Here is a 25867-nt window from a genome sequence, read left to right as displayed (position 1 = left end):
TTATGGGACGGTCAAAGCAGCAGAGACTATAACTGGTATCACGAAGCTTTCCAAGGTGATGAAGTAACATGATTCTATTTTATCTATCTAGTTGGGTTATTTATGCCTCCCTCCGTCCGCTGTATCACCATCTTTTGCCACCCCATTCTGTTCATCACACCGCATCAAACCCTCATATTCGACACCATTATGAAATGTCGCGTTTGAAGAGAGGGGGGATGTTTAACACAAAATTATTGAACATGCATTTATTTTCGTATCTGACGGAATTGAGGGATTGTTTAGTTTATCCCCATAGATGTCAAGACTTTACCAATGTCCCCATTCTTCGTATTCCCAGCTATAAAGAACTTATCCTACCCTATGCCTTTCGTTCTCGCCCTACGGGTCGTTATTCTGTACGAAAATGCGGAGATGTCAAATAAGAAATTACGAGAACCTGGAAGGTGTATAATAACCTCTTCAGTGTGGAGAATATCCGTTTAATTATTCACAATGTACCATGGTTCAACAGCAAACAAGTTCTTTAACAAGACGTGTATTGCTCCTCTCCCGCTATATACCACCCCTCGCCACCATCTTAGTAACAAAAAACCTCCTCATGAGCATCTCAAGGCCAAAAAAAGACAAGACTCAATGTACTATCCCAGTCCCCAACACCCCGTTCGACCCTCCCTTCCATCCAGACGCCATCAACCACCACCCATTTGTCTAGATGCTTATTGCAAGAAAAACAAGGGGGAAGCAACCCCCGGTATACACAGATGCAAGCAATTAAAAAAAAGAAGTCGAAAAAGGTTTGGTATCGCTGGGTTTCCCTTTCCACCGCTTATAAGCGGTAAGAAGAGAGGTCAAGAAAAGTGAGTTGGTGCGTACACCAAGGGGGGATATCAAAAGTTTGAGAAAAGGGAAATGATAATGATGCAACAAGAAAGTGCGGATATGAATATGCTTGGAATGCAGGTACGGTAGAAGGAAGAATGGGAGACAAAGGCTCCTTGTAAAGTGAGAGGAAGACACTTAAGCGGTGACAACCTCTTGATGGACGAGTCTCAAAACCCAGCCTGCCTCAGCGACACTGGCGCATTGGAAGCACCACTTCTTGACGTTGCCACCTGTGGGACCCGTGGCAGGGACGACGCCTACGACGCCGTTGTGGTCTTTCATCTCCTCCCAGACACCACAGACAATACCACGGCTGCCCATGGGTGTGAAGCAGCCACTGCCCAGGACTGCATCCAGGAGTACAACAGGCTGGTCTGAGTCCTTGCGCGGGATTGTCTTGACTGTGATGCGCTTTTCCAGCCCGTGGTCTGCTCGGAGCGCCTGGTGCCAGCCCGGTGGCGGTCGTCGGATCGACAGCCTGCAGTTGCCATAGTCTTCCCACTTGGCTGCCGACACGAGGAGGTGTAGTCGGATCTTGATGTCTTCGGTGCCAAAGTTGGCCGGGCCTCGTCCGCTGTTCTCGACGCTGATAGAGGGCGAACGTGGGGTAGCTCCGCCCCAGGATGAGGATCCTGGTGATTTCAGGCTTGCGTTATAACGGCTGTTTCTGTCGACAGAGGAGCGAGCCAAGTTGAAGGGCAGGTTTGCAGCTCCTGTGAGTCTCTTGAGGAAGCTGGTGGCTGAGAGAGTGGATGAAGGGGTAGTGCTCGCGCCGTCGTGGGATGCAGAAGGGGCACGGACTGAGCTGCGGTAGCTGTTCTTACGGCCGAACCAGCTTCGTCGGCGGCTGCTGGTGTCATCGTTCTCAGCCGGTGGCTTGCGCTCACCAAAGCTCTTGAAGCGAGCCTCGTTCTCGAGCTGGATGAACTTTTGGTTGTTGAGGCGAGCGTGGTGAACGGACATGTAGAGGTTGAAGCAGTCAGGGCCGTTCTGGCATCGGAAGCGGAAGTTACCTCCGCCGTGTGAGTTGGCAAGCTGGCAGTCTGACCTGACCGACGAGCGGATCTCTAGGTCAACTGCTGTGCTCTGGCGGATGAGGACGAGAGGAGTGAGGTCTAGGGCAAGGATGGGGGCTTCGTTCTGTTCGCTGCGGACGGGGAAGGCCTGGATCATGCCAGGTGTAACAATGATAGAGCAGTTATCTGCAGAAACGTCCTTCCACATGCCCTTGTCGGACCATCTTGAAATGGCGGCGATGAACCGCATGGCGCCATCTTCAGGTGCCATCTTTTGTCCATGGAGGCCAGCCTGAGATGCAGAGTTGGATGGCGTCAAGCTGACGGATGACCCAGACACAACAGAGTCGACGAGAGTTCGAGGCCTGGGCAGAGATGATTCTAGTTCCTCAATCAGATCCTCTGGACGTTCTTCTGGAATGTCTTCTGGCAGGTCGTCCCTGATGCTGAAGCCCAGCTCGGTCTCGGGAAGATCTACACTTTCAATCTCATCATCGGAAGACTCATAGTCCGACTCGGTTTCTGTGTAGTCCTCGGTTTGATAGCTTCCCGTCAAGGAGGTACCAGACACAGACGATCCATCCGAGGGCAGGTACTCATGTTTGAGAGGAGAGGATGTCCGTCGCTTGACGCGGCTGCTGGGCGGGAGTTCGATGAGTGGTTTGGCGAACTGTGATTTGGATGTAGGCCCAGGGCTGGGTGTGAGCTCCCGATGAACTGGTGGAGCAGGTGCACCATCATTTCGATAAGACGGACCACTAGAAGTTTTGCGGATGTTGAGAGGATCAGGTTGCAGGTTCTCAAACAAGGGAAGCTGTCTGTCATCATATCGAAAGTCGGTTTGGGTTGGTGTCCTCTGCAGATCATAATTCTCGGGAGACTGTATGGGAGGTGGCGTAGCTGGCGAGGCAGAGCGCGGCCGATACCTGGATGGAAGAGGCCGCTTGCCAGTTGGTGTAGTTGGCGTTGTTGGGCTGGCTGGCGGCGACTCGGCAACAGGAGATCGAGCCGAGTAAGAAGAGTGACGAGATGAACGAGATGAATATTTGCGAGAGGATCCTCGTACACCCACTGGCACATCCAGCATATCGGGTTTCGAAGAAGATGGTTCCTCTTCATCACCAATCACGCTGGGCTCCGGCTCCCTCGGAGGGTATGGCTTGACAGGCAAAATGTCAAGCCAATCCAGGATTTGGTCCTCATTGTCTGTTGTGAGTGTGAGCAACTCATGCCAGGGCCTGTCATTGTGTGATCCCCGAATCATGACTACCATGTCAAAGTTGCTGTCTCCTGTCCGTGCAGAGATGAGCTCAACGGGAACAGGAGGGAAAAGAAGAAAAGATTTTCCCTTGACACCGTTCTCGCGAATCAGAATGTCTCCCTTGTCTTCGGGATGGCGCAAATTGTCTCGGTGCACCAGCTCAATTTGACATTCCAGTCGCTGGCCGTTGGAGTGCGACAGGTCAAGCGAGAAAAAGTCCTTGGCGCTGACCTGGCGACTCGGCTCGATGTAAACAGCCTCCATGGGGCCAAGTGTTCGAAGATCACGCGCTCTTGTTGTGTCGGTGTTGATGGCATCTTCATCCGTCAGTCTAGCCATCTCCTCTCGGTGACGACGACGGGCCTTTTCTTGGAGGTCCTCGAAGTCCCTCAATAGATCATACGTGTCGTTGGTCGCGATGATAGAGTCGACACATTTGAAGAACTTGGCCATTTGCTTCAGTCGCAGCACAGGTCTCTTTAGAAGATGAGCGACATCCACTCGCTCTCCTGTGGAATCAATAATATCACCAGACTCATTTCTAGGCATAGCGCCAATCAAAGAGTCTTCGTCTTCAGGTGCTCCCACTGCGGGAGCAAGGTTGACCACGAGGTCCTGGAATCCGAGTCTCCAGGCATCGAGATACTTGTGGTAAATAGGGACGACGCCATGTCCCCAAGAAGCCAGACGTCGAATATCCGAGACAGGGGCTTTGTGGTGCGCCTTTCGGAGCTTTTCAAGAGCGACACCCATGTGAACCACCGACTTTGAGACAGCATCAGTCTTTGTAGTTGGGGCTGCAGAGCCAAAGAGCTCGGTTGCATTGTCGCCATTGACGACTTGGGAAAGGAGAACAGGAATGACACCGTCGACAAGGGTCTTCAGTTCACGGAGATATAGGTTCTCGTCCTCGGCAAATTCCCTGAGAAGGTCGTCATTCGTGACATCGTTGGGTCCACCTCTGCTCTTGCGGATGCTGGGTCGTGATCGATTGCTCTTGATTCCATTGGGAATGTTGTTGTCATCGGGCAATGACAGGACGGAGACAAGGTCAGAGTGACGCGTCAGTCGTCTCTTGAGACTGGAGCCCCGCTTTTGGGACTTGGAACGTGAGCTCCCCCTTGTGAGTACGGTCGATTGGGTGAGAGTGGAGTGGGAAACGTCCGAGGTCATATCCGATTCGACGACACTAGAGTCCTCCTCGGACAAGATTGTTGATAGTTCATATTGTCCATTCGTTGGCGGTCGAAGTCGAGGTCCTGCCATTCGAGCCGATGGCAAGTCCATGCGGTCATCCCGATTTGGAGACATGACGCGTTCTTGGCGGTCAACTGGCTCCTGGCGAGCGACCGGTTCCTGGCGGTTGACTGACTCTTGACGGCTAACTGGCTCCTGATGCTTAACTGGCTCTTGAGGGTTAACTCGCTCCTGAGGTCGTTCACGTTGCTCTTCAGGAGACATAGATCTTAGGGCCCCCGACATCTCGGCCTTCGGGGGCTTAGAGAGCTCCGTCTCCGTCCAGTTCTCGGTTGAATCATCATAGGTCAATTCATCGTCATAACGAGAATCATCATAATGGGAGTCGTCATAGTGAGAGTCGTCGTAGCGAGAATCATCATATCGCGAGTCGTCGTATCGCGAGTCATCATAGCGAGAGTCATCATGTCGAGGGTCGTCATATCTGGAATCCGTAAACTCAGATTCAGCGTCATACTGTCGCTCCTCTTGGCTCTGGTAGGTCTTTGGCTTGGGAAGATGGTTACCTGACTCGCCCTGGAAGGCCTCCTTCAACATCCCCAGGAGATAGGCCTTTGGTCCGGTCTTGACAGGCGAGGCTGTGTTTCTCGTTGCTCGAGTTCTCTTCAGGCCCGGGCCGCCCGGTGTCTTGGTCGGTGGCTTTGTGGCTTGTCGCTTCGGTTTGGGTTTCGGCTGCGACCGAGACTCTGGTGATGTTTCCTTGACCGTCTCCTGCTCTGGATCAGATTCAGGTTCTGGTTCTATGTGCGGCTCAGGCTCTGGCACAGGTTCCACCTTTGGCGCTGGAGCTTTTGGTGCCGGAGCCTTTGGTGCTGGTGCTGGCTTAGGTTCCGAGCGAGGCTCCTCCTTGACTGGAACTGGTACTGGTACTGGCTCTGGTGCGGGTGCCAGATGTTCTTTCGACGCAGCCTTTTCAGCCAAGTCTGGCTTGCTCATCTTTGAAACCGATTCCCTCCGTTTCTCAACACGAGAGGACCTTCGGCGGCTCTTGACTGTCTCTGGAGAAGAAAGCATGTCCGAAGCTTCTTCTAGAGGGGTTGTTGCCGGCTCAGTCTTTTGCTCCTCGACAAAGGGGTCAACAGTGTTGTTGAGCCACTTTTCGATGCTAGGGGGATTGTTTGGTGCGGCTTGTCTCGGGGGCTCGTTCATCTCATGAATGATCTTCTTGCCCTCTTCCATAACCTTCTTGAACACCTTTGGCATTGACTTGAAACTGGTGTTTCGCTCGACCTTGGGGCGCGCCGGGCGCTTGGGTCGACTACGAAGAGGTCCACCGCGTGCTCGCAGGGGGAGATCGAGCTCAGTAAATGCAGAGTTTCCCCAGGGAATATCCCCAGGGATATCAGCGATGGACTTGGCCAGAATGCTGGAAGACACATCGGATCCATCTAGCTGAGAGGGCTCCAAAGTCGAGTCGTCCTCAGGAACCCATGTTTCTTTATCCTTGTGAGTCGTCGTACCTGGATGGTAACTCTTGGGCCGAGGCTTCTTCCCTGATACGCTCCGGCGCTTTGTGGGCGTGTCTACCATCGAATCATCCAGCACGCTGGGCCGTTGCTCGGACTTGCCTCCCGTTCTTGTCGTCTTTGACAATTCGGATTCGCTATCAATAACTCTGCTCGACAGTTCGGATGACGCCCCTGTCAAATCCGTCCTGGATAGGTCTGAATGCTGCTTCCTCCTCTCAGACTGCATACTAGGCCGTCGAGAGGTTGGAGCAGACTTTAACCGCAACCTGGCAGTTCGTATTGATCCAGGTCTTGAGGTTCCAGGTCTTGAGGTTCCAGCATTGGATGATACCTCGCTCATGGGTCTCACCCGAATTCCATCGTCGTCCGGGTTGATCGGGGCCACTCGAATGCCGTCGTCGTCCAACTTCTTCATCGGCGTCACTCGAATGCCATCGTCGTCCAACTTCTTCTTCATCGGCGTTACTCGGATACCATCATCCCCCGCTGCTGACTTGGCGGTTCGTTGAGGTCTTACTCGGATACCGTCGTCTGTCCCCGACACTGACTTGGCGGTTCGCTGTGCCGTCACTCGGCTGCTGTTGACGTTGCTCGGTGTCATTTCGCTAATTGTCTCTCCCATGTCGCTCATGAATTCGCTATCAGTATCCCAACAAGGCCTGGATCCCACTGACTTGGAGAACCTGTGGCTTCCTGAGGGCGGTGTCTCAGGGATCTCGACCTTGCTTGCCCACGCCTTGACCTTGTTAGAGACAGACGGGTTGGCGCAATTGCGTGCGACAAAGTCTTTGGGTAGCGGAGCAGGAGTCGAGAGCTTTTCGGCGGGGGCCTTTTTGGGGAGACTCTTTCGGTTCTTGCGCCAATGCTCGTCGCTAACGACTCGCTTCTTCGGGGGCGGTTTTGCTGGCGTGGGTTCCGTTGTCTTCTCATCCTCCGTAACGAGACTCTCCTTGGTCTTGTTGTTAGGTTTCTTGACCTTCTTCCTCATCTTGATGCGGACTCGGTCTTCCTCCGTCACACTCCTAAAGTCGTCCTCCTTGAAGGCAACGTCGGTAGGTTCGGTCGCCGCATCGTCCGGGTCTCCATCCACCATGGCGGCAGCATTGGCCTTCTGCCACTTCTTTACACGATCCCTTACCCCGCCGGGAGGCTGAAGCCGCTTGACCTGTGACTGTTTCATCTCGTGACGCAGCTCGGCCTTGACAGCCTCGAGACTCATTCGCCTCTGGCGGTCAGCGGCTATCCGGGCGGGCGACGGTCGACCCAGGAGGAAATCGTGGAGGAGGGTCGGCTCTTGCTTGAAAGACTTGGCTCGCGGTCGAGTGCGGCCCATAGCCGGAGCCGGCGCCGACTTGGGGGTCGCCTTGGTCTTGTCATCTTTGGAGGCGGTGGCAGATGGTGTAGGAGTCTCGGGGTCTAGTACGGCTTCCTCTGGAGAGGTAAGGTTTGTTGATGACATGGTATCAGCTACCTAGGAAGAGAGGGGAGTGAGTTCATGACACGGCAATGGCGGGGAAGCAACGTGGTTCGCTTAGGGGATGTGTGACTCGAACGTACCTTGAGCTTGGTAACATGCTGAGCGGTTGTTCAGGAGAGGATCCAGTAATCAGGTTGTGTTGTGTGTGTATGCGATGCGAGCCGTCTCTATATCATCAAGCGGTTCTTGAATATATCCAGCGGTGTATCGATCGGAAAGTCCGGCAAAGTTTCCAATAAGCTTTGGGTGACGAAGCGGCATAGACGGAGCAGCCGTTGAACTGCACATGCGTGTATGGTGTAATGTATTGTAATGAACGGATAGACGTGACGCAATGAATAAGAAAGCGCAATACGGAATCGAAAGACACGATACGGAATGGGTACCGCCAAAGGGAGACACGAGTTTGTTGTGCCATCCACGTCGAAGAGATTGGGCGTCCCTGGAGCAGGACCTGGAGGTTGCGTTGCGTAGGTAGGTCGTCCTGTCGTCTTTGACTTGCTTGCTTGCTTGCTTGTGCCGCGGGTTGTCCCCAGTAACCAAATGGGACCCACCTTTGGTAAACAAGACGGGAGACCCCGCCCTATCAGGGACGTCGATTCGAGGGTCAGCTGTGGCGCCGCGATGGAATACAGGGGGCCTCAGTGGAGTAGGTTCAGTGGGCTCTAGCGGGTGGCTTCACCGTCTGGGAGACCAACCCGATCTCCGGTCCATGCCCAGATGCCCCTACTGTAGGTTATCTCGGCCATTTTTGTCCAACGCCATGAGATGGATCGGCGAGATGGGAATGCTTTCTTTTTTCTTTGTGCCATCTTGTTCATTTTTTATTCATCATCTGAATCTTTCCTTCTTTTCCGTATTCTATCCTCCTCTTCTCTCCTCCTCCTCTCCAACAACCTGCCAGACGTCCCGCAACCACACATGGCAGCGAATCAAGCATCAACAACAATAACACAACATCCTGTATCGACATGGGTGACCCTCCCACACTTGAACCAAACAGCCGCTAATTGCCATGCTTCGGCCTTGTTTTTTTCCCTCGTTGCTGACGACAACCGCCTAAAGCAAGGAGCAGACTACCCATCCAATCTCTGCCCGAGAGATTGCAGCCATGCCCTCTTTCTCAGAATCCATGGGTGGCTGAAAAAAAAATGCGGTGCCATGCGCTGCGCTTCTGTGTTGGCAAAAAAAAAATACGCACGTTGGGCATCCATCGACTATGCGCGTTACATGCATGCGGCTTCTTTTAACCCGTGGTTCGTCGTCTCTTGTCCAGTCACGATTCGCAGCATGGATCTCGCTTCTTAACTTTCATGTATGATGGGATATACCGCCTCTTTGATCGACCCGCCCACAGAGTCTCAGATCTCGTAGGAACTGGAATGGTGGCGCTGCTATTCTCGTCTTCCCGTCTACCGGGATCGAACGAGATTTTTTGACATTTCAGCTCCCTTGGACATTTAATGTTTCGGGAACCGTTTAAGCTTGTGCTTCCAGGCCATGCCGTGCCCGTTGTCCCGGGCTTGGACCCTGGAACGTTGCCGTCTCGATGAGGGGATTCCCGGTCATGTTTGCTCACCCTACAGCCAATTGGCCAACGTGAGCGGCTCTCGTTTTCGTGCACATGCCGGGGTCAACATGCATCCCGGTCTAGAGGCATTTCTGACAGGTTACAGCTGTCTCCTCGTAATTGTGTAACCAAAGCTGTAAGTACAACCTAGACGGTGAAACAGGGCGTCACTGAAGAATGCTCTACGAGTGCGGCTACACAATGCACAATGCACAACGTCAATACGAGTTGAGTTATAAGTAAGTGTATTGCCCAAAACCAAGGTATCCCCCAAATCCAAATAGGTATCAGAAAACGGATTGCTCCGAGAGAGATGTAATAATAATGCTCCCATGCTGTGTATCCCGCTTCAAAAGTCCTCCCAAAAGCACAACCTGATAGTCTCCTCGATGAATCAGCCAAGATTGATCAATCCGAGGGAATGCAGTCCCGCCTCGTAACTCCGACCATGCAGATGAAGACGCAAGGGAAAAGAGAAAAGGAAATAAAAGGAGGAAAAAAAAAGATATGCAACACCGAAACACCGTGTTATGCAAGACCATATCCGACCATCACTGACCCTCCCTCGCGGGCAACATGAACCGGACCTTCTTCTTGGGCTTCATAGCCCTCTTACCATCACCATAAACCTCATCATCGCCGACATCACTCGGCGTAGCGACGCTGCTCCCCATGTCACTCATCATCTCCTCCTCAGTCTCCTCCTCGATCGACCACACATCTGGGCTTGGCTCCCTCCACAGTTGACCACCCGCCGCCGCTCGGCGCCGCGCAGTGAGGTTCCGGGACGATGCTCCGTGCCGCCCGCGACCTCGGACCCTCCCGCGAAGCTGCGAGTTGGAGAAGGAGGCCGGCGAAAGGTGAGTCGTGTTGGAAGACTGGTTGAAGGCGGGGCTCTTGGGACGCACGGGGGGATGACTGTTGGCAAAGATGTCTTGTAGAGAAAGGAGGCCATGCTTGCTGGGCGAGAAGCTGATGTATTCCTCATCGTCATCGTCTTCGTCCTCGTTGTTGGATGTTGAGATATCAGAGCTTGTGTCCGGAGAGATGGGGCGGAGACCTGGCTTGCGGAGGCCATCGAGGGTGGATGGGCTCACACTGCGGACGATGGGACGAGGTTGGCTGGCGTCTTCGATGCCTGCGTCAAAGTCCATCATGACTTGATCCAGGTCATCGTCATCCATGTTTGGTGCCGGTGTGAGAAAGTATGTGAGGGGATCATCGTCGATATCATCCAGAGACGGAAGCGGGTCATCCTTTGTTGAAACAGTTGGCTTGAGGCGCACCTGAGTAGGTGGCCATGAGTCTCGACGAGACCGCATCTCAGACTCGGTTGGCATGAAGGACATGCAAATAGTGGGTTGGATATGAATATGTTGTTTGTTGAGGCCCGCAAGTGATGGCGTGCGAGGGCTCTTTATAAGTGGGCGGCACGAGAAGGGCTCACCACAGCTGATCGATGTATGACTGAAAAGACAGGTTCGCGAACCAGGCAAATCGACCCTACCGGCTAGGCCGGCGCAACGAAAAAGGACTGTCGAGGCTGAAGAAAGTGGAAGCCTGATATTGTTCCATGGGATGACCAAGAGAGTCACACACCGAAGGCTGCTGCACTTTGGAAAGTCCTTGACTGAGAATACTTGACAAGAAGGATGGGTAAAACGCTAGACAAAACTGATGATTTCTAGGCTAAACACGAGAGGAGAGGCGATACGGCCTCACCTATATATGTTGCCCATCGACCACGAGCTCACTTTTTACTCACACTCACACACACCTTTTGGCAGCCTGCGAGACACAGGCAGACGAGACAATCAGCCGTGCCCGCCCACCCCAAAACGAGGCCGCGCAGACCAAGAAAAAGGAGGGGTGGAGGGGAGGGGGATAAGAAACAGGGCTGGCAATCAGTCACAGCTGTATCCATCCAGTCACATCCTGGAATTCCTGTAAGCCCCCGAGAGGCCTTGTGAAGAAGACGAATGGTGGTCATGGACAGGGCTGCCCTCGCACGTGAAGCCCTCAGCCCGTCGGGCCTATGAGGCATCGACGACGACGCCACGCGTCCGCGACGGCGGTACGCTAGACGGACTCGGCGGTGCTGGAAATGGAAAGTCATGGGTTCTTTGAGCTAGCGGGTTCGTGAGGAGCTGAAGGAGTTGGTGGCTGACGATATCAGCTTTCGTTCTACTTGGTCTGGGGGATGGGGGAATGATAGGCAGTTGTGGGATGAACGGGTTCACGCAGGGTCCTCGGAGCTAACGCGGCAGCCGCCCAGTGAAAGGGCGTAGGATGAGTAGTGATCGACATGCAACGATACGGTCCCAATGTGCATTCACATTCGCCCACCATGAGCAATAATCGTGTTTACGGGCGTCGCGGTGGCTGGGGGTTACTCTTTTCAATAAAAGAGTGAGACACGGACGACACCAACTCCAACTCCCAAGGTGACCATCTGACTGTGTTTCCCCCTCTTCATAGTCCGGCCAAGCCGGGTCCTCTGAGGGGTAGTCATGCTGGACCCCTTGGGAGCTGGCCATGATTCGGATTTGCGATCGAGGATTCGAGGCGAGATCGATCGCCGTGAGGCCCCCAGAGGTCTCCTGCATGGTGCCTTGCAGCACGTCTGGTCCTTGTAGCGTGAATCCGTTTAGGCCCACGTTTGGGCATATGTCAAGCACGCGAGGGCATCCCCAGATGTGCTCGGCCTTGGAAGTAGGTACAGTAGTCTGAGGGGGGTGGTCGCAAGTCTAAGCCACGAGGTCGTTTCTTTTCTTGAAACCCGGGACAAAGTGATCAGTCGAAAGGTTCGGAGCCTCCATCGTCATCATCAGAGGAAATTGACCGGGGTACGGCTTATCCGTCTTGGTATTGTCCCGGTAAACCCTTTGACCCTTGTTCGGGATCATCAAATATTACGTGTGTAAGGCCGTTGCTTCCCAACGAGGAAAGGGTGTCATCCAAAAGACCAAAAGCAGAAGATGAGTGGTGTGTGTATGCTGTGAATACCATCTCGTAAAGGCCTCCTCTGATTTCTAATTTATTCCACCCTCCATCTTGACCATGGTGGCCTCTGGCCCATCCCCCGTGCTACCTGACCTGAGGGAAAAAAAGGGCCCAGCCAGCCTCCCCCAGATTCCAAGAAGTCAATCCTGCTTTTTCTTTCAACCTGAGTCCGTGGTTTGTCTCGTGGCTGATCCCATGACCATCTTTCCTGGTTTCGGAGGGGACCACCCACACCTTAGGTACTGTACGCAAGCCACGACCCTCGGTCTCGACTGGAAATAGAGCGTTCCGGTCGTTTCTCGTCCGGCAGGAGGATGGCCGAGACGCATTTCCCCTCACCAAGAAGAATCGTCATTCTCGCGTCAAGCGGGAAATGTCTGATTGATAACACGCCCTCAGACTTGAGCCGATGTGGTTAGGGAATGTCACCTTTCTGACCTTGAGCTGCTTGAGAGCGACTATGTGCCCCGTGCCGAGGCGTCGATAGCCGCAACGCAATCTGGTCGATAGACGAGACCTAGAAACAGAAAACGCCCGTCAGAGCGGAACGGCCCCTCCGCTCGCGGGCCGCAATTGTGGGCTCGGTCCCGGACGCTCACCGGAAGACCCACATTTGGCAGTCCGACAGGTCACAGTGGGAGGTTGGGCTGCCACTCACACTATATAAACTGAGGGTAAATAGATTAGAGAATCAAGATAATGTATGAATGGAATGCTATAAACTCTTTCATATAGTCGTACGATTCTAGAGCATTTTGCCTTGTATTGGGTATGATCTATCACTAGACTCCTTTTGTGTGAAGCGACTTGGTGCTGTTCACTCATTGTAAGCAAGTACATGGTTGTTTCACTTGTTTATTAATACGGTTTATACTGTCCGGGAGTCAAGCCATGCTGTTCAAGAAACTTGAGGGATCCCACGAGACGACAGACGGCATGGCAAACAACCCATCCATGGTATCAGTGCAGTCGAATGGCTGCAAGCCGAGGTCATCGAAGAGCGGCATCTGTCCCCCATTGAGATCAGCTAGAGTCGATAGTGTGTCCACCACCACACCTGAATTCCTCAGCTCCAGGTTCGAGCTCTGTGAGTCGCCGACGCTGGCGAGTCTGTGCGTCCGGCGGAACCATAGCCTGTCTAATAGTCTCGCGTATCTCGCTGCGATGTGGTTTTCATCGACAGCGGCTGTTTTGAGCACCGAGATGAAGCGTTCCATGAGTGACGCTGTGTGGACATGTTTGCCCGAGGATATAGCCCCGCATGCATGGGCCTTGTAAAGGAAGACGGAAGAGTGAATCTCATATCTTGGCAGGGTTAGCTGGGATGTCTTGCATGTGTCCAAAGGCGTCTCACAGATAAAAGCGTGCTGGCATGTATCGCAGATGCTTCACAGGATCGATATCGTCCGTCACGATCCGAATCAAAGCCTCTGCCGCGTCAGCAGCTTCGTATATATGTCGGGCATCAGGGCTTGCCATGGCCGAGTCGGGAAAGATGATTGATGGCCTAGATCCATTTGATGGATCGGAATTGGTGTCGGTAACTGACGCACGGTATATGACGGCCTGGAAAGCGAATGCGTTGACATAGAGCCTGAGGTATTCTTGCATGAGGCTTAGACAGCTCTTGAGGTGTGGCGACACGGCGAGCGATGTCCACGCGAGTTGCCACGCGTGCATGGCTTTTGTCGTATCATCGACGTATTTTGTGTAGTCGCCTCGCGTCATGAGTTCGGCAGTTCGTGACCTTGAAGCAAAGAGAATATCGTGGGCGTTTCCAAATAGTGTTGTTAGCTCAACCTGGGCCTGGATGAAAGAGGCAAAATCCTCGTCACGGGCCCGCCGGGGTTGTAGAGCTGGAAAGTCATGGGCCATGAAGCGCGCTGATAGAGCTGGGCCTCTACACCAGAAGGCTTGTCCCATGCGAATGGATATTTGACGATCTGAGAGATAGGTGACTGGAAATGTGAGTTTGGCGCCAATGTTCGCGGAAGCAGAGATACTTACAAGTCCAGGCCAAACGCTCTCGATGGATCGAATCGAGGTCGGCGTCGTTCCCTTTGAATCCTCTATCTTCTAAGCGCAGTAGGTACGCAAGTCTCACAGCGAGGCCAACTATCGACCATGCTGACGCTTCATCTCCATCGTCGACTTCGCTCTGATTATGCAAGGTCCATTCGCCCATGAGCAAGAGCCCCTCGACGGTACCGACCTTGCGGACACTGGCCATGCCCAGGACGACGTTAAGTATAAGCCCTCTCATATGATCCCATATGGTCTTGTGCATATCTGCGAGATCGGGGCGGTCTTTTGAGGCCACGACAAGGATGGCAGTTAGTAGGAAAGATTCGTCTCTTATCGTGTCGAGGATGTATTCGGGCCGTAACACTTCTACTGGGACAATGGGGAAGAAATGGTGGTAGTTATCGGCGTAACTGATCTCTGTCAGTGAGACTTGATTCAAAGCGTGGAGATACTAGTTTAGGATTAGAAGCCAACTCACTACCGTAACAGCTGAACAAGCAGAATTGCATCAATTGTTCTCTCCTTGACTAAGGGGTAATCGTCGACAGTGACCTGGCTCGAAGCCCCTGGATCGGGGCGGAGGTGGCCAGGCCCGCGAGGTGTTTGTATTGAATAGGCCGAGGGCGTCGCTCCAGGTCCATTCGATAGCCCGTCCATCAACCCGTTTGGAGTGTGTTGATTCTCATCGGAAGCGTCATCGTCACCTTGCTCTCCAGCGGCATGACAGAGCATCATTAAAGCATCGCTAGGATTTTGCAACTTATCATGGACCGAATCTTCGCCGGCTTTGGTTTGTCTGGGTGAGACATGATCACTCGAAGAGACGGAGAGTGCCGTCTCAGGGCGTTTCCTTGCTTGTTGGCGGGGACGACGAAGATGAGAGAAATCACCACCTCGTCTAGAGCCAGCGAGAACGCATTCAGCGCCTTCTCGAAGACACTTTGCACAAGGAGGTTTTCCAGGTTCTCCAATAGTGCCTCTAAAGAAAAGAAGAAAGAGTTCAAGTCAGAGGAAGAAGCTCAGGGGGAGAAGGACAAGGGACCCACAAGTCACAGCGCGTCTTGCGCGAACGGCACCTGACGCAGGCCCGATACTGTCTGATGCCCTGTCCTTTAGTCATTTCAGAAGCAAAAAGGAAAAACAAATTCGTCTTTAGCCGTCAGAGGGTGAAATCGAGAATCCGGGGTTGGCTGGGGATGATGAAGCAGAGTGGAACTTGCCCCAGACTTTGGCGGTAATAGACGGATTTGGCCCCCGCAAAAACAGGGGGAGGCTGTAGACGGCTATAGACGGCCGTGGGATTATGACGACTTTGGGGGAGGGAATTGATGTCCATAATTCGATGGCTATAGCGAGTATGCGTAGATTGAAAGTCATTGGGTTGAATGATGTGAGTCGAGTGGATTTGATGGAGGCATCAAGCGGGGAATGTTTCTCTCCTGTCGCCCCCAAACATCATGGTAGAAGGATATAAGACCTCTGGTCAAGACGCTTGGATCAATCATCATCAATTTCTCAAGTCACAGATTCATCATTGACTCTTGTGTACAGAAATAGTCTATTCTGATATCTTTCGTTCAAGGCCAAACCTGCTTCGCACATCATCATGGCTCCCAGTCGTCTCGAGTCTCCCCCTGCGGACACCACCACACCTCCAGCCCAGAAGCTCAAGGTGTCACAAGGACCCTCGGAGGATCTCTATGGACACTATTACCCGACCGACCCAAACACCTTGAGTCTCGAGTCAAACTTTGGGCCTATGGAACCCGATACCATTGGATATCTCCAACCTACCACTCTCAACACTCCCTTGAAGGTTATGCACGAGCGATTTGAGAGAGACGGCTATCTTTTTGTGAGTTTTCTGCCTTTGCGTCAACTTGGCGACTAACTAACTAACTCCTACCGATAGATCAAAGGATGCATCAGCAAAGAAGCCTCCCTCGCCTGTCGCCGCGATTACTTTACACACATGGCCCCCAGCGGCCTCCTCAAGAACGGGACCGAACCAGTCGAGGGCATCTTCTCAGGCGCTGACACACGCAAATACCTCCCACCCGGCAACCTTCGTCGCCTCTTTGGTCTCAAGGATGACCCAGAGAGCGACAAATATGTCGAACTCATGATCTCTGCCCACGAGGCTGATTTCTACGTCGAGTTTTGCAAGAATCAGGAGCTGCGCGACTTTGTCAGCCGCTTCACGGGATGGAAGAATCCTCAGATGCTTCAGCGCACAATGCTACGTGCCTTTGTGCCTGAAAGCGAGCTTACACCTGTCCACTTTGACCAGATGTACCTCCGCGCCGGTCCCCCTACCAGCCTAACGGCCTGGATCCCAATCGGCAATGTCTCCCTCGAGGGAGGCGGCCTCATGTACCTCGAGGGCTCGACAGACATTGGCAAGAAGACCGAGGACGACTTTGCCAAGAATGCCCACAACTTGAGTGATGAGGAACGTATCAGCGCCTTCAACAAGAACATGAACGACGGCGGTTTCCTGAGCCGAGACACGGTGGCCTACGGCAAGGAAGCCCGTAGAAAGTGGCTCATCGCTGAGTATGAGGCCGGCGATGTCATCTTCCACAATCCCTACATGGTGCATGCGAGTTGCAAGAACAGGGACCCCGAGAACAAGATCCGTCTCGCCACCGATGTGAGATTTGTCGACCCCGAGAAGCCCTATGACAAGGTAAGTAATTTGACGCCAGATCTTGGATGCTTGCTAACTAATGGTTGTAGCGCTGGATGAAGGTCTACAGACCTCTGGACGGACTGTAAAGGATTTGGATTTTTGTTGTTGCAACGAGTAGGATAGCGATTTAAATATAAGAAACAGGTGCCACTTCCACTTAAGTTGCTCTTCAAAGCCCTGTAAACAGTGTTTGAATGGAAGTGACCTGATTTTGGCGATGCAATGGGCGATCTTTGGGACAGTGTGCTACGGAGGCTTTAGATCGACCCCATCTTGATGGAATATGAGCTTAGGAAGTGGGAGACATTCCTTTGGGCGTTTAGCTATTAAGGCGGCTGTGGGCAGCTCAAATATGACTTTTGAGATAGATTTTTAAGCATATTTATAGCTTGTATCTTCACAAATATACTATAGTTAGAGGAGACTTGATAAAGCTTTTAATCGATTTTACATACTCCATTAATCTTTTAGGATGATTATTGTTCAATGGCCATCTTAACTATAGGAGAAGATTTAATAATAATTGCCTCTACTATTGTAGGTAGATAATGACGAGGTTCGCGTGTCAGTCCCTTAGTTGATATATAAGTAGAAGAAGCACGACGAACAAAGGTGAGGTCGTCGTGTGCTCAAACACCAACAAGCCTTGAATCTCTATTAAGTCATATAATGCTTTGTAGTTCTGGTGATCTTGGCAAGTTCTGCATAGTTCATGATGCAATGTCATCCACCCACGACTATGATGTCCTTGCTCACTCGGAGACCGAGGCTATCTTGGCCTCCTTCTCGCCGAAACACTCGGCCAGTACTCATTCCTTAAGCTTGGCACTACATTAGTGATCGGACCCCCAATAGCCAAGATCCTCTATCCCCCAACTTGCACTTAGTGAGAAGCTTTGATGTGCAGGTTGAAGTCTCGTCTGTCTGGTTCCAGACGGCAATAGATCCCCTACCCACATGCTCCAATAACCCAGACCACATTTCTAACTGTCCAGACCATATTCCAACCTCATGATTAGTGGAAAAACACACGTTTACTCATTCTCTTCACCTCCGCAACCTGGGTGCCTTGATCATGTTTTCCCCGTCTACAGCCGAAGCCCCAGGCGGGCTGGCCCACAAGCCGACTAGGTTAGCCCCATTTCCCCGGACTTGATGAGATCCAATATGCGGAGAAGGGCGGGGGTCTCTAGCGAGGCATCTTGTCATGTCGCTGAGATGGCTCTAGCTAAGGTTTCTGCGGGGGTGGCTCGACCGACGAGGAGGCTCCGTCTATTACCGTCGCTAGTAGACACTCGGAGACTGACTCGCGATCAGTTCGTCGAGAAGTGGTATTAAACAACATGTATCTCTTCCAAAGATGCATCTCGATCAGCAGAAGCTTGTCTATCTCATCACTCATCTTCCATCGATATCATGTTTCTGCAGAAATTTGTTCGCAATGACGCCATCAAAACGGACCCTCCTGAGATTTACAACCTCAGGACGGTTGTGGTCAGTCTGATAGTGAGTTTGCCTAACGCTGTTCAGAGTATGTGATGTGTTGAGTGCTAACGATGATCTTAGGCATGCGGCGGTGCACTACTTTTTGGCGTGAGAATCTAATCTTAGAATGAGACGAGAGCGATACTGACATTGCCTCAAGATGGACATGGGTGTCATGGGCGGCGTCCTCGCCATGGACACATTCAAAGAGTAAGGGGCCACTATCCAGCATGACATCTCAACGCAAGCTAACAGTTGGAAAGACAGTACGGACTCATTGATAAACCAGCAACCGTTCTCGCCGACCTGTCATCAAATATCGTCTCGACTATCCAAGCTGGAGCCTTCCTCGGCTGTCTCATCTCAATGTGGCTGGCCAACTATATCGGCCGACGACTGTCACTCATGACGGCATCCTTACTGGTCTTTGTCGGCGTTGCTATGCAAGCTGCTGCTAGTGGTCATCTGGCAGTTATGTACGTCGGAAGGTAAGGAAAGTCAAGCTGTCGAATCCTGAACTGTGAGTTGACATGCGACAGATTCATCACTGGCATTGCCGTCGGTATCGCCTCTACCGTCAACCCTCTTTACGTCTCCGAAAACGCCCCACGAGGTATCCGAGGGCTCCTCACAGGTTGTTACCAGCTCTCCATAGTCACTGGGCTGACTGTAAGTTGTCACTGGCATGGGTGGGTGCTGTCTTTAGGGGTAAACTAACAGCTCGACAGCTCGCGTTCTGGATCAACTATGGCTGCGTCCTCCACGTCAAAGGGCACGCCAAATATATAATTCCACTTGCTCTTCAAGCCCTCCCTGCTGTCATTCTCTTCGTGGGAATGATGTTTGCCAACGAGTCGCCCCGGTTCCTCGCCCAGAGCAACCCTGTCAAGGCACTCACCGTCCTCGCCAAACTTCGAGGTCTGCCTGAAGATCATCCATACATACAAGAAGAGATGGAGAACATTTCTCTGCAGCTTGAAGAGGAGCGATCCTTGTCCGCCAACAGCTCTGGGCTCACCCTGGTCAAGGAGGCCTTCACCGTCAAGTCCTACCGTCGACGAACGTTCCTCTGCATCACTCTCATGATGTGGAGTAACCTTACGGGCACTAATGCCCTAACTTACTACTCAACAATTATATTCAAGAGTGTTGGCCTTTCTTCGTCTACTACTGGTCTCTTTGCCACAGGCATCTATGGTATTGTCAAGATGGTGTCTTGCGCCATCTTCATCTTCTTCGTCACTGACACCCTGGGCCGGAGAAAGAGCCTTCTGTGGACTGGAATTGTACAAGGCTTAGCCCTCTTTTATATTGGGTTTTATGTCCGCTTTGATACTCCTCAACCCGACTCTCCTGTTGGTGCTGCTGGCTATGTCGCGATTGTAGCCATCTACATCTTCGCCGCCGTGTACCAATTCGGGTGGGGTCCCGTCGTTTGGACATACTGCTCTGTAAGTTGACCATAAAAAGACGGAATCGCGGCTGCGGAGACTGACTTGATTATAGGAGATCCCTGCCGCGCGCATGCGTGCCCTTCAGATGGGCATGGCCACAGCTAGTCAGTGGCTCTTCAACTTTGTCGTCGCCAAGAGCACCCCAAGCATGTTTGCAACTCTTGGGCGAGGTGGATTCGGCACATACTTTGTGTACGGCTCGTTCTGTTTCGCTATGGTTGTCTTTGCCTGGTTCTTTGTGCCAGAGACCAAGGGTGAGTTATCCCCTACCTAATCTTTATCGGATATCTAGTTGATGACCCTATAGGACTTGCTTTGGAGGATATGGATGAACTGTTCTCGCAATCTAACGTCAGGGCTCCTTTTACTCCTAGCCGCGTTGCTCGGCTCGAGGCGGAGAGAGTTGCGAAGGGGGATACTGAGTCCAAGTTTGAACATGTTGACAAGGTCTAGTTAATTGGTAACGGTTTACATGCTGCGATGTCAAGGATTGCAACTAATGGGTTCAATCTTGTTGTCGCATTTTGATGGTTAGACCTCGATCGTAGCTACATGGATGTGGTGCTGCTCAAAACTGCATTTGAAACAACGCCAAAACATGAGTTCACCCGATCGAGTTTACCTAATCTAATACAAGTCTCATGAAACCCCAGCCTCCTCCTTATGATGAGTCTAGTCTAAGTTATGATGAATGGATGATAACCCTTGTCAAATCCGGGGAAATGGCCTATTCCTATCTCAGCATTATACTCTCGAGCCACGTGATGACCTCATTGGACGACCAACGCCTTCGCGTCTCGTCACTTCACAACAACATCCAAGCATCTTTCACTACTGCACTCATCCTGAACCTGTAATTGTCCCACTTACTTAACCCCTCAGCAGACGTAGCCTTCTCCGCCTTGCTGACGATCACATCTTAATAAGCCAAGCCACCTCGTACAGACAAAACCTCAACCCCTCCACCATGACCAAAGTCGGCGACATCCCCACGGGCGCATTGCTGAGAATGGACATCTCATCCACTCGCGAGCGGATGCCGCTTCGCATCGTCACCTTCAATGTCCGCTACGCGACGACCAACTTTGAGCCTCATGAGAAGCCTTGGGACGTCCGCTGCCCCAAGCTGGTCAACCAGCTATCCTTCATCACTGCTGGCCATGAGAGCCCGTTCATCTGCCTGCAGGAATGCCTGTATCCGCAGGTAAAGGATATCCAGTCGCGTCTTGGCGATGGCTGGTCGCACATTGGTCGCGGTCGCGGCTCTGGAGAGCATGACGGCGAGTTCTCACCCATTTTCTACCGCAGCGACAACTGGAGCTGCGAGCGCTCCGAGGTACGCTGGCTGAGCAAGACTCCTTTTGAACCTTCGCGCGGCTGGGATGCTGTGTTGAACCGCATCGTCACCATGGGTGAGTTCTTGCACCGAGGCACGGGGACGCGCGTCATTGTCATGAGCACCCATTTCGACCATATCGGCGTCAAGGCCCGAGAGAACAGCGCCAAGCTCCTCATCAAGTTCGCCCGCGAGTGGGGTTCCGGAGGTGTGGGCTCTCCGTCGGCCGTCCTTGTCGGGGGAGACTTTAACAGCTCTCCCAATGACGGCGGGTACAAGATCATGACAGCACCTGACTCGGGCATGTCTGATATCTCTCATCTACTGCCTAAGAGCGCTCACTACGGGAATCAGATCACTTACACGAGTTTCGGCAAGTACGATAGCTCTGGAGAAGGCTGGGAGGAGGCACGCATCGACTTTCTCTTCATTCAGGAGCCTCGGACAGCTCATGTCAAGACCTTTGGTGTCCTTGCCAATTTCTTTGATGATGATGTTCGTGTATCTGATCACCGGCCTGTTGTGTCAGACTTGGACATTTTGGTTTGATGAAGGATGGACGAGAGGCTTTCGGGCGGTATCTTTGAACATGGCTGGGTAGCCGATGCTCTCTACTCAAGCAAGGCCTCCGTCATTGGATAGCATGGATGGATAAGAGGATAGGAACCTAGGTACTACGCAGGGTGATGCATAATGGGGAGAATCAGCTAGCATGACCTGAGACTCGGCTCGCATGGCTGGTCTCTGCCCGAGGCACGCAATCTCCAACAAGTCTCCCATGCATTGATATTGGGAGTACGTGCGGGATAAGTCAGCGCCAGTCTGCAAATTGACGGACCTGGGAACATGAAGCACCATCACGATCTCTTTGGAAACAAGTTTGTACCAAGCCAGCCACAATACGTACAAGTGGAACCAGAGTGTCAATGAAACAAGTTACCCAGTGTCGTTGTGCTTTTGTAAACAGGGAATCGATCACCGCAGGACACAGCATGAAGCTCGCGACAAGGACGATTGGGCCGTTGATATCGGCAGATGTTGTCTGCGCATCTGTCAGGAGACGCGAGATACAACAGGCACATCAACAAGAGAAGAGGGACGCAAAAGAGCTTACGATGCTGATCGCCTTCTAACCGAGGGCAAAGCACCTGAGCAGTGACAGGCATCTTACTAAACTTGCTGGTCCCTGGACTCGGCTCGAAGCAAGTCATTCTATCCAGTGAGACGGCGTATTCGCCTCTCTCACTTCCATCCGCTTCTACGCAATCTTATCTCGCATGAAGTTGCCTGCTGGCAATGGCTTTGGTGGCGGATGGAAACTTTCGGGACTTGAGGCTCTTCAGGAGGAGAACAGTGGCATCTAGACGGAGGTGGAGGGGCGACTTGAAAGAGCGGTGAGCGAAGATGGTGGAGGAGAAGAGGGGTTTGGACTGGTCCCGACACCTTGTGTACTCGCCATCAGCTCTCACGGTTGAATCCGGAAACACGATGCCAGTGATGCTTCTCTGAGAGGCTGCCCGGTTGAGTGTGGACGGAGAGATGCTGGGTTCCAATAGAGATTGGGTGGGCGGGAGCCATCGAAAGGAGGTGGCCACATCTCTGGGTGGTGCTATGCAACTTGCGATTGCGTGCAGCAGCATGTAACAAACAAAGCTGATCTTTTTGCCTTCAAATGGTCACTCGCTGTGCAAAGCCAACTGAAAGCTGGAAGCCCACGGCCCCAGGAAACAGAAGCCTGGAGCATCGGCCCAGTCCGTCTGTCCATGTCCACGATGGTTGCAGGGCAGGTATGCTTGTCATCCCGCGACTAGTAGCTCTGGGTACAGTAGCTCCAGTCTAGCCTGGTCCGTCGTTCCGAGGGGGGACGAGCTTCCTCCATGGACGCGTCAACCCTTCGAAGGACATTCATTCACTGACTTGCTGTCAGATCAAAATGCTCTGCGGTTTCTGTTATTCCCATGTCGTCCATGTAAGCCGTGAGAGCTAGTTCGCAAGAGCCGCATCCAAATCGACATGTTTCGGCGATTGCCAGAAAGGACGAGAACCGTCCTGTCGTGACTCGCCAGATGAGTGTGGCACTCATGTTGCCCAACACCCTGTAGATGCGTCAATGCCTTGGATGCACGTCGAGCCTATCCCCCCACAATCTGAACGCCAAAGCAAGCCATCCGAGAGACCGCGGGCAGGGATATTCCCGTCAGCTTCAGCTAGACACCACCCTTGGGCCCGTTGACGACTTCCACCCATCCACTCGATCCTGTGCCTGCTGGAGATGGATAGGCAGAGTGAGGGAACACAGCAGGAAACTGTAATAGCTCTGAGATCTTGGGAAGTACAGCGAGTGACAACGGGCCGTCCGGACGCACAGTAAAGGCCAATCAAGAACCCTGAGTTTACCGAAAAGTCCATCTCGCTGGCAAAATTCGAAGGCCGAGGCAGTGAGCAAAACAGTGAGTGGGTGTCTAGACGTGCAAGATTAAGGTGGCCAAGGTCCTTCAAGATGCTCACCTTGGGGAGGGTGTAGGGCAAAAAGGAGTGGGTGGGCTGGAATTCGAAGCCACGGTTCCATTGGACAGATATAGATCGAGTAACAGCCTGCAGCGTGTTGTCGATGGAAACTCGGCATGTCACTTGGTCGATGCTTCGTACTGCGGGCCTTGACTGATGATCCCGCCAGTATGCACAAAGTCACAAACCATTGCCTCGGCAGGTAAGCAAGATGTCCAACAAGTCTGTTTGCTTGATAATCTCAAGGAGGCCACATAGGTATTGTTTCAAGAGTTTTTATGCCGAGGCCCGCGTGATCGATTAGAGACAAGAATGAAAGTGACAGCTCAACTCCACCAACCCAACTTGAGTGATGAGGAGCCCTCAGACTGATACGGCTAAAAGCTGACCTCCGATGCTGGGGCGGAGGAGACGGAGGTCAGCCTCCGGGCGAGTAGCGGCTAGTAAAGAAGATCGGACCGGAGGATGGTGGAGATGAGTCACTTCCGGACACGGAGCTGAAACCGTCCATCCTGAGCCGGACTGGTCGCGAAGCTGGACACGAGTCCATGCCGTGTCTATGGCTGCGAGCAGGGCCTCCATCGTACGGGACCCTCCCCGAATCGCCTGTACCCGGCGGAACAGAATCATGCGGCCGCCCGAGAGGTATTGCGGAAAACGGGGTTCAAAGGCCGGGCTGGGCAGAGGGGTAAGGACCGAGCCCGAATGGTAGGCTTGGACCTATGAGCACTGAGGTTGGGGTTACGCGCCTAGCCGAGTAGGGGCGTTGGGTTTTGGGCAGCAGGCGTGTGCATGAAGAGCTGGCGGCGAAGAGACTCGTGGAATGAGTTGGGTCGGTTCGAAGCTGGCCTCTTGCAATCTTGAGACGATGGCGAGGGTATGAGGGCGGGTGTGGAAACACGAGGGACTTCTTGGAGTTTCTCGAGGAGGAGACGAACCTAGACTGAGATAGGGGGCGTGGTGAGATTTCATCGCGACACCTCTAGTTGTCCTATGAGTCAAAGCTATTCCTCGCATAGTCTCAACCGTGGCTGTCAAGTTGTGGATTTGACCCCAGACTCAGGATAACCCGATAGCATGCCACAACCAGGTTCATCGTGTCACGGGCTTGTTGTATTCCACGTGCACCCCGCGTTTCAGTTCTCTGTGGTTTCCGGTTGACGTCGATTAGGTTCCTTGTTGATACCTGAGCCCAGGGACTGGGACCAACTTTGGCAAAGGGCAGCCCAGTTAGGCACAAAAGTGAAGCCCGGAAGCGGCCTAAGCACGGCACTCAGTGGAGGTGTAGATCAATGGAGACGCCAGAACCCGGCACAGGAGGGGCGACAACGGACAAATCCTTGGACCCTCCAATCGTCTGCGGGCACGCGCCCCTCTCGATCGCTCAAGCTTTTGATATCGGCGCCTTAACGGCCATGTATGTACCCAACGGTCCATGGGTATCAAAGAGTCTCTCTAGGCTTTGCTAGAGCCTAGCAAGGTCCGTTGCGGTCATCCCGCTCTATGGGCTTTGGTGCCACGCGATGGCAAGCTTAGAATAGCAGAGAGGCTTGCCTGGCTGCTGTGCACGGCGACAGCATCCCTGCCACGAGGAATCGTTACAGTGTCCTGGTCTCTATGCAGAGGGAGGAGTTCGTTCATTTTGAGGCCGGCATTAGAATGCTGTGCCGGACAAGCTCATCCTCAAGCACAGAACCTGAGCTTGCTTCAACAGTTGTTCCTCTTGGTTGCCAAAAACTTGTGTGGCATCGATTCAAGATAGCCGGCATCGTCAATCAATCTGCCACTCTCGTCAAGGTCGCGGGGGCGGCCCGGCTAATGGCTCCTTGTCTCAAAGAACCCTGTCTGAAGCGAAGCTTCTTCCCGTGCTTCCTCCAATGTTCCGACTAGGATGGCCGTTGGTGTAAGAAGAGTACGGCATACACAGAGTTGGAGTATGGGTTAGGGCAAGGGCTCGAAATGTGCATTTCTTCAGAACTGATCGTTCGCATTTCCCTGTGTGCCGTGTTTTTGCAAGCTCATGACGGAGAGTGAGGCACAACGTCAGCCTTCCAAGTGGAAGAGTAGGGCGTGCAACAGCCTCACCAGGGCGTGTATGGTGGAGGCTTCTGGCAGGCAGGACGGATGACCTGGCCTGGCGTGACTGGAAGGACAGAACTTGCTGGACCAGCGCAGAAAAATCCGAGAGAGGGGAAAGGCGAGGGAAATTTCGAAAGAATCGTTGGATGAGGCGGCCGGAAGACAGCTCCACAGTTGGGCCTGCGTGCTTGCAACCGGCGCCAGGCCTTGTGAGGACTTCCCTGTCAGACAACACCCTGACCCGCTTGGAAGGCTCTCAACAAAGCTCGAGGCGCGACCGGGAAGCCTATCAAACGCGTCCAGCTGCGGGCCTTCGGGACACTATCTGGGGTTGCGTCGACAGATCAGAT

General features: G+C 52.9%; 6 protein-coding genes across 6 annotated transcripts; 3 read left to right on the top strand and 3 right to left on the bottom strand.

Moving 5' to 3' along the window:
• Positions 1-1020: 1020 nt before the first annotated feature.
• Positions 1021-7347, bottom strand: NECHADRAFT_85880 (uncharacterized protein; the record flags this gene model as incomplete). Its single annotated transcript, XM_003047533.1, has 1 exon — positions 1021-7347. One exon carries the CDS (start codon positions 7345-7347, stop codon positions 1021-1023), a length of 6327 nt encoding a protein of 2108 aa, XP_003047579.1.
• Positions 7348-9486: 2139 nt separating this feature from the next.
• NECHADRAFT_96866 (uncharacterized protein) lies at positions 9487-10275 on the bottom strand (the record flags this gene model as incomplete). Its single annotated transcript, XM_003047532.1, has 1 exon — positions 9487-10275. One exon carries the CDS (start codon positions 10273-10275, stop codon positions 9487-9489), a length of 789 nt encoding a protein of 262 aa, XP_003047578.1.
• Positions 10276-12822: 2547 nt separating this feature from the next.
• Positions 12823-15083, bottom strand: NECHADRAFT_85878 (uncharacterized protein; the record flags this gene model as incomplete). The annotated part of the gene is made up of 5 exons (XM_003047531.1): positions 12823-13243; positions 13293-13896; positions 13946-14373; positions 14442-14942; positions 15010-15083. 5 exons carry the CDS (start codon positions 15081-15083, stop codon positions 12823-12825), a joined length of 2028 nt encoding a protein of 675 aa, XP_003047577.1.
• A 486-nt stretch (positions 15084-15569) lies between these two features.
• On the top strand, positions 15570-16741 carry NECHADRAFT_85877 (uncharacterized protein; the record flags this gene model as incomplete). Its single annotated transcript, XM_003047707.1, has 3 exons — positions 15570-15818; positions 15876-16652; positions 16703-16741. The coding sequence occupies 3 exons, from the start codon at positions 15570-15572 to the stop codon at positions 16739-16741; spliced, it is 1065 nt and encodes a 354-aa protein (XP_003047753.1).
• Positions 16742-18071: 1330 nt separating this feature from the next.
• On the top strand, positions 18072-20047 carry NECHADRAFT_85876 (uncharacterized protein; the record flags this gene model as incomplete). The annotated part of the gene is made up of 8 exons (XM_003047706.1): positions 18072-18161; positions 18222-18248; positions 18301-18350; positions 18404-18628; positions 18680-18809; positions 18869-19591; positions 19647-19848; positions 19902-20047. The coding sequence occupies 8 exons, from the start codon at positions 18072-18074 to the stop codon at positions 20045-20047; spliced, it is 1593 nt and encodes a 530-aa protein (XP_003047752.1).
• Positions 20048-20419: 372 nt separating this feature from the next.
• NECHADRAFT_72444 (uncharacterized protein) lies at positions 20420-21479 on the top strand (the record flags this gene model as incomplete). The annotated part of the gene is made up of 1 exon (XM_003047705.1): positions 20420-21479. Exon 1 carries the CDS (start codon positions 20562-20564, stop codon positions 21477-21479), a length of 918 nt encoding a protein of 305 aa, XP_003047751.1. The 5' UTR covers positions 20420-20561.
• Positions 21480-25867: the final 4388 nt, after the last annotated feature.

The sequence above is a fragment of the Fusarium vanettenii genome, assembly GCF_000151355.1.
Source record: "Fusarium vanettenii 77-13-4 chromosome 10 genomic scaffold NECHAsca_14_chr10_3_0, whole genome shotgun sequence".
Classification (NCBI taxonomy): Eukaryota; Fungi; Ascomycota; class Sordariomycetes; order Hypocreales; family Nectriaceae; genus Fusarium; species Fusarium vanettenii.
The sequence above is the reverse complement of the archived record's forward strand: the minus strand, read 5'-3'. Positions and strand labels throughout refer to the sequence as shown.